Below are 11,133 nucleotides of genomic sequence, written 5' to 3'. Positions count from 1 at the left end.
AAATAAATAAAACTTCCATGCTTAGCAAAAGAAGTTCCTGTTTGAACAAAAAATGATAATAATGACTGCTCTAGCTGTTGGATCAGAATATCAGATCAAAGTGCCAAGTTTAGAGAATACAAAAAATATAAATATAACAGTAAATGCAGTGTGCATATAATTAGGCTTCATTCTTTATTTTTTTTGTGCCCATCCCAGAGGCGCAATATTGTTTTAAACAAGATGACTGGAAAGAACTGAATTTTTCCTATTTTTATGCCAAATTTGGTGTCAACTGACAAAGTAGTTGCAGAGAAAATGTCAATGTTAAAGTTTACCACGGATACACAGACACACACACACACACACACACAGACAACCGAACACCGGGTTAAAACATGGACTCACTTTGTTTACACAAGTGAGTCAAAAAATGGGTGGCGCTGTAGTGTAGCGACGCGATCTCCCTGGGGAGAGCAGCCCGAATTTCACACAGAGAAATCTGTTGTGATAAAAAGAAATACAAATACAAAACAAATAGAAAATAACATTACGTCACTTATTATGAGCGCAGTCTGTGACCAAGCTGCTGGGTGGCAGCGAAAATTCTATTGTTTTTTGTTTTTGTTTAACAAAATATGTGTTCGTTTTCAACTATTGTTTTTGTTTAACAAAATATGTGTTCGTTTTCAACTATTTCACACACACACATATATATATATATTCGTTCTTTAGTTTAACGTCTTTTCACTGTAAGTGATATTAGACGAGGGAAGGAAAAAAATCGAGGGGGAGGGGGGGGGGAATTACTGTGTACGCATACGAGTAAGTGAAAGTGTGTGTGTGTGTGTGTGAAAATTATTGATTTAAGTTTTGTTTAAAAAATAAACAAAAAATCATAACAATATAACTTATTTCTAATGAAAAACTAACAATGTATAGTTTCATGGGAAAACATTACCATAATGATTTTCATAAGAGGCAAATCATTTATCCAATCTGCAGATGGAAAATGAACTGTTTTAGGACAAAATATGTCAGAAATGTTTCTTGCATCTGTGGTGCTCACATAACAGCCGATCATATACCAACTTGCGATATGTTAACGTCTCAAATCCCTGAACTGAAATCATCTTCAGTGTTGACGAACTTCAGCAGTCCATTGCTAATGTATGACTTTTTCAACTCCTTGTTAAATAGTCCAGTTGGTTCGCTGTTATATATATATATATATATGTGTGTGTGTGTGTGTGTGTGTGTGTGTAATTAACATTTCCTTTGTCATCGTGGTTGGTTTCTTGTCTTTTCCAAACACGAATACACATAACTTAGAGAAAATGAGAGAGCGAGAGAGAGACGACAACGACGATCGTGACAATGATGATGGCGTTAGTGAAGATGTCGACGGTGATTACACGGAAACTGGCACCTTTTTGTTGCATTTCAAACGAGACGAATCACTGCAATCATTAACGGACCTCAAAGTCAAGATCGGAATTACAACAAACGACAAAATTATGGCAATGTGTATAGCACAAACAGTAAGTAATATCATTTTGGTATATGAATACTTACTAGTGTACTTGACTCTTAATCTTTCTTGAAGGATGCTGCGGATAGCATCGAAATAAAACAACTTTCTACATGACTGTGACAGAAAATTGTGTTTCACAATGTGTGGAGAGTGCGAAAACGGGACCATATTAAGTTAGTTTTTTTTTCTTTCTGTCACCTTTATGTAGAATGTCCCTTCACCTTAGGCTTGTTCTTATGTTCATCTGTTTGTGTTAGCGTCCATTGGCATGCAAGATGTCACTGACGTTTGCTTCTGGACTTGAAAGAAAACACATCGTGAAAATAGTATGTAATTTTTTTATTATTTTTTAAACAGATTCAAAGAAGGAAAAGCGAACCAAATCAACCAACAAAAACAGACAAAACAAAACACACACACACACACACACACACACACACACACACACACACACACTTTAAAACCATCCTATGTCATCGATGTCTTCACTAACGCCATCATCGTCATCATGATCATCGTTGTCGTTTCCCCCCACCCTCCCACACCCCCTCTTTCTCTCTTACTTTTCTCTCTCGGTTTTCTCTAAGGAAGTCATGTACCAAGGTCTCCGCTGTACGTATTGAGGAAAATCTGAGTCAGGAGCGACGGGCGCAATAGCCGAGTGGTTAAAGCGTTGGACTGTCAATCTGAGGGTCCCGGGTTCGAATCACGGTGACGGCGCCTGGTGGGTAAAGGGTGGAGATTTTTACAATCTCCCAGGTCAACATATGTGCAGACCTGCTAGTGCCTGAACCCCCTTCGTGTGTATATGCAAGCAGAAGATCAAATACGCACGTTAAAGATCCTGTAATCCATGTCAGCGTTCGGTGGGTTATGGAAACAAGAACATACCCAGCATGCACACCCCCGAAAACGGAGTATAGCTGCCTACATGGCGGTGTAAAAACGGTCATACACGTAAAGACCCACTCGTGTGCATACGGGTGAACGTGGGAGTTGCAGCCCACGAACGCAGAAGAAGAAGGAGTCAGGGGCCTTTCCCAAGGTCGTTAAACGGGGCTTCGAACCCTGATCACTGGTGAACATTGGATCAGAATTCAACAGAGTAAGAATGCATATTGTGAGAATAGATTATAGACACAAACCGGCATTACCGTCCTTCTGTCCAACCTGCATCGGTGCTGTATAAAATCACAAAGACAGTTTGACGCTTAGCAGTTCGTCGTAGCCGTTTGAAACATGCACCAAATGGGAATGCTGAGTCTCACGACGTATCAATTTTGCAACTTAGCAGCCTGTTGCTCTTTATAACATCACTTAAGGTAATGCTTAAGTGTGTTTAAAAACGACAGTGATTGGGAAGAGGCGTGTTCAAACTCTTGTGTATGGTCAGATCTGGAAAGAAAAGAAGCATGACATTTTTTTTTTAAATCTCTTTGATTTCACGATAAAGAACTTTGGTTATCTTGTTTCTGTTGCATTTGTCGATCTCACTGATGTATTAAAATTGTATTCCTTTAAAAATGGCGTAAGAGTAATTAAAAGGAGTGTTTTATGTAAAATCATAATGTCTTCTTTTTTTTCATACCTGTGTGTGTATGTGTGTGTGTGTGTGTGTGTGTGTGTGTGTGTGTGTGTGTGTGTTGTATTGCATTTTATCACAACAGATTTATCTGTGTGAAATTCAGGCTTCCCTCCTCAGGGAGAGCGCCTCGCTTCAGCGAGAGCGTCACCCTTTTTTTCTGCCTGCAAGCGTATTTGTTTTCTTGTGAAAATGTGTGTGTGTGTGTGTGTGTGTGTGTGTGTGTGTGTAAAGAAGCTTTCAGCTTATCCATTCTACCCTCATTCTACATGTGTCACACCACCTTCCGCAAGCAGTCTCCGTTTTCAGAGAAAGTTAACACTTCATACTAATGAAAAATTATCATAATTGAGTAACATTTGGACCTCTTTACACGATACGATCACTGAGTACGGAGTTATCAGCACTTACAACAATTTGTTTTGTTTATCAAGATCGCTTGTAAAAAGTTCCTCATAACGTATTCTCTTCGTTCATTCTCTCTGTCTATGAGTACAGAATGTCTTTGATACGATAAATAAAAGTAAAAGCGGACAACTTTTTTCTCTGCTAAATGGCAACTGTAAACTGGTAGGTCAAGAAAACTATTGTGATATTTAACACAAGTGTGAAGTTTCGCTTTTGAACCTCCATTCTAGAAATGCACTACACACATGGAAAATAGGGTAACACAGCCTACGGTCACAGTGCACGTTTCACAAACCATGAACAAGTCTCTGTGACGATAAACCCTTGCTGCAGTGGACACCGATACTCTTGCGGAGCAACCAAGAACGACTAAGCAGACAGGGCAGCAAAAAGGGGAGCAAAGAATCATATAGATAGTATAAAAGTATACTGCCCATTGTCATACAAGGAAATAAGCAATATACTAGAAAGAGACTTTTATAGGTGCTTGAATTCAAGTCTAAAACCTCGTCAGTTGACTTTCAGACTTTGGTCCGATTCGCAAACCAATTCCGAGTTTAGCTCTCAGGCTTTTATCAAATTCATTACGGACCAAGTATTGTTCTAATGTCAAGTGCATATGCTTTAGTAACCTGACAGTTAAGCATATAATTTTTTACTGTAGCTTGATGAACCCTTATGTACAGGAAAGTGTGTCTTCACAAGTGACTGAGAACGGTGATGTTTTTGACTTTTTGTATTCATTATCAGTTGTTTCGCTTGTCAGTTTAACGACTTCTCTTTTACGAAGTCCTTTAAGTAATTTCTTGTAATTGTATTTGGATTTTTTTTCAGAATTCACCCTCATTTCACCCTCATTTGCCCAGTTTCCCCCAGCCCTCCATTCATTCACATTTCCCACCCCTTCTAACCGGTAATACTCAAATGTATTTATAAACACTTTAACAAAATGTCTTCAATCACCGATATGTGTGACGGGACATTAAACAAAAATTCCTCCTCCACCAAGAACGTATGCTGAGTTCAAGGAATTTCCTGTCCTCTGGTAGAGCGAGACAACTGTCTGCAATCATGTTGTCTCTTCCAGCAACTGATTCCACCTGGAAACGAAATTCCTGCAACGACAAATTAACGTGTCGGTCTAAAGGAAATAAGTATGGTAAACCTATAATGGATCACGATATATTGAGGTTGTCTCCCGTAGACCGTTCAAAGGTCGGTACTTTGGGGTGGTTGGTTTTTTTCTTTCTTTCTTTCTTTTTCTTTTTAAAATATTTTTATCTTCTTGTGGTTGTGTGTGTGTGTGTGTGTGTGTGTGTGTGTGTGTGTGCGCGGGTTTGCGCTGAAAGTGATTCATTTGATGAACGTTTCTGATTATGTGCACTGTTTTCTATCACTACGTTTTGTTTCAAATCCTTTTTCTTTTCTTTTTTTATTTAAACAAGTTTGTGCTTTTATGTATTTGTTGTCTGAATTACAAAAGTCAGAAATACGTGGACGTGCTCTTTTGGATTGTGTGTGTGTGTGTGTGTGTGTGTGGCGGGGAGGAGGGGTGAAGGATGGGGTGCATGCGTGCGTGCGTGCGTGCGTGCGTGCGTGCGTGTGTGTGTGTGTGTGTGTGTGTGTGTGTGTGTGTGTGTGTGCTCGCGTATACAGGTATAATCATGCTCACAGAATGTTGGATTTGAAACATACAATATAAGTTCAATCGTCTGTGTCAATCTCCATCAACCCCGTTTAAAACATAGTGTAGGTACGTGTACCTGGGTTTGTAACTGGTTGCCATCCTGTACCTGCGCGCCCACACACACACACACCACACACACACACACACACACACACACTCCCTACCGCAAACCCTCATCCCCCACCCCTGCCCCCCTCCAACCAACCAGCCGTATCAGATCAGTCAATGCTGCCGTTCACAGTGGACTGGTAAAGGAGTTCACTGAATCAATACAAACACACCCTCAACAGATCCTGGGAGCTATTTACGTGAAAACACGTTCAGTTCTTTCCCTTTCCTTTGCCCCACACACCCACCACCCTGTTTAAAAAAAAAAAAAAGAAAAAAAAAAAAGTTCGATACCATCCAGAGTGACGTCACCTGTGATGAGCACAGGCCCTCGAAACTGTCACTGCGCGTGCGCTCGTTCGCTCAGCAGACGACACCTGCACCAACACACACACACACACACAAATCGCGAGTCAGAAACGGCGGACCACGCCCGTTGGGGTACGTGAGCCGACAGATACTCCGTGTCTGGCCGAATCTGGATGAAATGAAAAAGTAAGAGAGAGACAGACAGAAAGAGAGAGAAATAAATCATTCTGGCTTAGATTTCACAAGCCCGGCGGTGTTGTCTTGTGCGACCCCCCAAGAAAAGTCCATCGCGAGCGGTCCCACAGTGGAGAAAACACGAACAGCAGACGACACTTCGGAAAACCGCAGTTGGGCGTGACGATGGAGACTTACTTATGAGGCTGAGTGGGTTTGGTGGAGAAAGAAGCTATCAAAACACACCCGACAACAATAGGCTGTGAGTGTCCGGGGTCGACTGAGAATGACGAGAGCTCGGCGAAGTTATTCTCGTGCCTGGGGTATGACCCGTGTATAAATAATGGAGCGTGTCAGTGACAATACCGGATTTGAAGGGTAGAGATAGTGTGATACACACAGAAGCTGACAGAAGCGTGTGCCGGTGTCACCAGAGAGAGCGAAAGACAGGGTAAGTCCCTTTTGTCAACAAGAATTGAAGAGAAATAGTCTTGTGTACGATTACGGATATCCAGAAAAAAAAGAAGAAAAAAAACAAAAACAACCAGACTATCTCAGTTTTGTACGATAGCGGATTTCCGGACAGTCTTGGTCATGTACGTCGTGTGGGGTGTCTGAAAGAGGAGTCAGTATTTCTCTCGTTTTCTCACCTGACCAGCAAGAAATAACCGACTTAACTGATTAAAAAAAAAAAAAGAAAGAAAGAAAAGAAAAAAGAAAAAAAAAAGCTGTCAGCGCTTAGATGCATGAAAAGAGTTCGCGAGAATCTATCATCTTGCAACATTGAACGAAAGAAGGTGAGTCAATATATATATAGTGTTTGTTTGTTTGTTTTTAGTATACGTACCTTCTAGATCTATAATCGGTTGAATAAATAAATCATATAACCTATCAAAACAAATTTTTTTTTAAAAGCAGCAGCCGCTTGATCTCTAACCTGATGTTGAGAAGAAGTGGTTTTTGTTGTTGTTGTTGTTGTTGTTTTAAGTGAATGTATTTTTAATATGTTTTTATTCTTGTCGATATAAAATCGTACTTTCGCATGGGAAAATAAACCCTTGCAGGGTCTCTCTGTGCATCTTTTGTTTTGACTTGTTTTTTATAGGCAAAGAGAAAGATGGATCGGACAGTGATTAGACGATTTTTTAACGTGTTGGGTCGTTCGTTTATATTAGCATTCACGGATATTTTACGTAAAGACGCCTGTCTGCCTTCCTGTCTGTCGGCCTGTCTTCCTTTCTCTCTCTGTCCCTCCTCCCTCTCTCTACTTTATCTCTCTAGCTCTCGCTGTCCCTCATACTCTCTGTGTGTGTGTGTGTGTGTGTGTGTGTGTGTGTGTGTGTGTGTGTGTCTGTGTGTGTGTGCGTGTGTGTGTGTGTGTGTGAACCACCACCCCTCTCTCTCTCTGTTCCTGTTTCTCTCTCTGTCTGCCTGCCTCTCTCCTTTCTGTCTCTCATCCTTTCTCATTCTCTGTCTCTCTTTGTCTCTTTTCATTTTTGGTAGGTTTACACGCACACACACACACTCAGGCGCGCGGGCACGCACGCACGCGCGCACGCACTCACGCGTGCACACACTCACGTACACTTACTCAGTCACTCACACTGCATACGTTATTTGATTGGCAGTCACATGAGACCCACAGCCATGCAAAAGCCACAGAACAAGGAGGAGGAGAAGGTCAAGTCTTCAACCCCTCCGAAACCCCTGCCCAAAAACACCACCACTATCACCGTGGTCTGCAACGGGAGGAAATCAACATCCTCCTCGTCATCATCACTTACAGACCTTGGGTTAGATGACCACAGTCATGGAACCAAGTCAGGGGGCGGCGCGTTCGTATCTTCAATATCGGTGGGGGACGCTCGCAGAAAAGAACCTCCACCCGTAACACCACGGGAGAAACAGAACAGCTCGTCTCTGATGAAACCCTCGCCACCATCTTCGGTCAAGTCTTCGCCGGGTCCTTCCTTGAGGTCCTCGCCAACGTCCTCGATCAGGTTATCGTCATCGCCCTCGGCCAAGTCTCCAAGTCTGGCAGACATCCACTCGTCTTTGTCTATGCCTGTGTTCAAATCAACAGGTAAGACTGTGGCATCTTCTTCATCTAAGCCGCCTCCACCTCCCGTGCTCCCACGTGTTAACAGCGGGAGCAGCACGTCAAGCATCGAGAGGTCCGCTGTCGGTGTGGACACGAAGGGTTACCATGACAACTCAGACACCAACAATGTTGTGGATTCGGATTTCTTCTCCTCTTTGCCTTCTCTGCCGCCGGATGATTTTATTGCCTCCTCGTTTTCTTCTTACCCAAGCAGTGCGATTTCCCCGAACAACACCGACACCCAGCAACCCAACATGTCAAAGGCCTCCTTCCCCTCCTCCTCGACTAAAACCACCACCACCAACAACAACAACAACAACAGCAACAACATCAATGCTTCAACCACAATCATCGTCAACAACTCCGCCCCTCTCCACAAGCCAGTCCCACCCACACCGCCACCCAAATCAACCCCACCCCCTCCCCCACCACCACCCCCACCCCCACCCCCTTTTCTCAAAAAACCACCACCACCACCACCGCCGAGCAAACCGGCCCCACCACCAGAACTTCAACGATCGCAAAATTCCGAAAATCTTCTCAAGCCCCGTCCAATGACCGGAGCTTCAGAAAATGGCGTTTTCGATGACGATGATGACTATGCTCACGCTGAAGGAGACGACGGCGTGGACGAGGATGGGAACCCGCGGGAGAGGTTTTACGTCAACATGAAGAACGGCGGGAAGTCGGCGGCCTCTGCACCCGGGGGGTCGGAGACGACGTTCGCGGGCCGGAGGGACGTGAGGGACCCCACCAGTCTGCACGAGAAGCGGATAGTGAGCTCGAAAGGGACGGTCCGAGGGTTCAAGAACCGAGTGAGGGCTGGTATCGTCACCTTCGTGGATCCCAGCGTTAGTAAGGTAAGAAGGGTGGGCGTTTTTTGGTGTGTTTTTGTTTTGTTTTGTTTTTTTGAGGGGGTGGGATGGGAACGTAGGTGGAATGGAGGTAGGGTGGGGGTGGGGGTTCTTGGAGCGTGTGTGTGTGTGTGTGTGTGTGTGTGTAGACTTTGTCTGCCTCTCCTCAAAGGAGAGAGAGAGAGAGAGTATATGTTTGTGTAAAGAACTAAGAAGAGAAAAAGTTGAGTACACTTAGAGGTAATTAAAAACATATTTTTTGTTGTTTTATTACGTGTTTTGGTTTGTTTTTATTTATGAAATGATATTTATTGATTGTCGTTTTCAGCATGGTTGAATTGTGTGTATCTGCTTGTGGGGTGCCTTTCACAGAGAGAGTGACACAGACAGAAACGAAACGAAACGAAACGAAAATTATTCAGTATCGTCCACAGCCTCTTATAAAAAGGGTCCATATATACATGAAAGCGACATTTATGACGAATACAGCGATACACAAAACTACTGGCCAAATGTGCTGACAACTTCTTCACACATGCCAGTGTCATAATTAAGCTTTCAAGAACAAATTCGACAGACGGAAAATAAAACACAAGAGGACCAGTGCGCATAACAAAACTGCCCCTTCCTATCTTTGTGGCTGCCTTCACCTCTACACTCCATCTCGCTCACTACGATCGGCTTCGGATCCACTCTGTTTACGCATACCCAGATTCAAACACTCGACTGTTGGCCGCTGTTCTTTCTCTGTCTCTGGACCTTGCGATTGGAATGAACTTCCTCTTTCGCTTCGTCACGTCTCCACACTCAGCTCTTTCAAGTCTGGCCTTAAAACCCACCTCTTCCCAAAATAGCCTCCCTTGCCTGTGCTTCCTTGTCTTTAGTTTCTGCAGTTTTAGAGTTATACATGCGTGTGAATGACTGGTGCGAAAGCGCTTTGATTTGTCTCTGCACAAGATTCAGCGCTTTATAAATACCATTATTATTATTATAATCGTTACGTCAACACGTCCACCAGCGCTGAGATACCCACCTAGAGAGGATTGTTACAACACAAGGTAAACACAATATCTCAGTCACTCAATGCTTGATAACTCCACCTCTTACAGAAGACCTCCCCCCCCCGCCCCCTCCCCCATCCACCGCCCCACTCACCCAAACCACCTCCACCCTGGTAATTATTGTAGTCTGTGGCAAAGCCGCGTAAAGGTAATATCACAACCTGTGGCAAAACCATGGTATCTGTAGAAAAACAGGACATCGGAATGTGTAAGTCTGCATTCAATGGTTGAGGTCTGCATGTGAATGAGCGTGTTGTCTGCACGATCGATGAGTGGTTATGAGGCTGTGTGAGAAATGTAAGACGACGTTGACTTTTCTGCTGCCTGAAAGGATGCTGATGACTTGCGTGGCGAATGACAGCGTGGTGGCAGGGGTTGGGGGGTGGGGCGGTGGTAGAACGGTAGAGAGGGTGGAAGTTCTGGATGCGATGCCGGCTGTGCAGATGTTGTTGGAATTTTATTTTTTTATTTTTTTATTTTTTTTTTTATTGCGCGTTGGCTTTCCTTTTTTATTTCTTTTTTTCCTTGTGTTCTTTCTGTTTGCTCTTCTTTTGGTATTGATGTTGTTCTTTGTCTCCCTTCCTCCTCATTCTCCTCCTCCTCCTGCCTCTTCTCTTCTTTTTCTGCATTTTCTTTCTTTCATATTTCTTCATAATCTCTCTCTCTCTCTCTCTCTCTCTCTCTCTCTCTCTCTCTCTCTCTCTCTCTCTCACTCTCTCCTCAATAAATTCTTTGTGATAAGGCTGTGTGAAAGATAATACCGATTTTTTCCTGTTCGCTGGATTGTTAATTAATGGCTCCTTCGTGATCAATGGCTGAGAATTCACTGCTTCTGGAATTAAAAAAAAAAAATCAACAAGAAACAAGATAGTTCTGACCTAAATATTCCTCCATCCTCTTGTTTATTTTTCTTGTTCCCGTTCGCCTTGCCCTTCTGTTTTTATCTCCCTCTTGCACTTCATTTATTTGACGTTTAATGTGTGTGTGTGTGTGTGTGTGTGTGTGTGTGTGTGTGTGTGTGTGTGTGTGTGTGTGTGTGTGTGTGTTTATATGTATGCGTGTGTTAGCGCTTGCACACGCGTGTGTGGGACAGTGGTACAGCCTTTCGACATAAAAAGGAAATGAACGCAGATTCGGGACAAACCCTGTTTTTCTAAGACCTTGTCAGTGGGTCATACTATAATGCGAAAAGACGCGAAAAGACACGAAAAGACGCGAAAAGACACCGGAAAAGAATGTGAAAAGACATGAAAAGTCCTGGAATATCTAGTCTGTCTTTTCGATTTTCGCATTCTTTTCGGATGTCTTTTCGCGTTTTCACATTTTTTTCATATGT

General features: G+C 43.1%; 1 protein-coding gene across 3 annotated transcripts in view; it reads left to right on the top strand.

Annotated features, from left to right (window-relative positions):
* Nucleotides 1-5,681: 5,681 nt before the first annotated feature.
* The window catches only part of LOC143284009 (uncharacterized), a 52,196-nt gene continuing 46,744 nt past the window's right edge, over nt 5,682-11,133 (top strand). For 2 of the 3 annotated variants that reach the window (XM_076590539.1, XM_076590537.1), the window contains exons 1-2: nt 5,682-6,578; nt 7,410-8,742. In XM_076590539.1, the coding sequence (XP_076446654.1) occupies nt 7,414-8,742 (1,329 nt within the window). In that variant the 5' untranslated portion in view covers nt 5,682-6,578; nt 7,410-7,413. The remainder of the gene's footprint in view (nt 6,579-7,409; nt 8,743-11,133) is intronic. The other variant, XM_076590538.1, reaches the window with a different exon arrangement.

This window comes from Babylonia areolata, chromosome 7, assembly GCF_041734735.1.
Source record: "Babylonia areolata isolate BAREFJ2019XMU chromosome 7, ASM4173473v1, whole genome shotgun sequence".
NCBI classification, from domain to species: Eukaryota; Metazoa; Mollusca; class Gastropoda; order Neogastropoda; family Buccinidae; genus Babylonia; species Babylonia areolata.
This window is presented reverse-complemented; position numbering and strand designations above follow the sequence as displayed.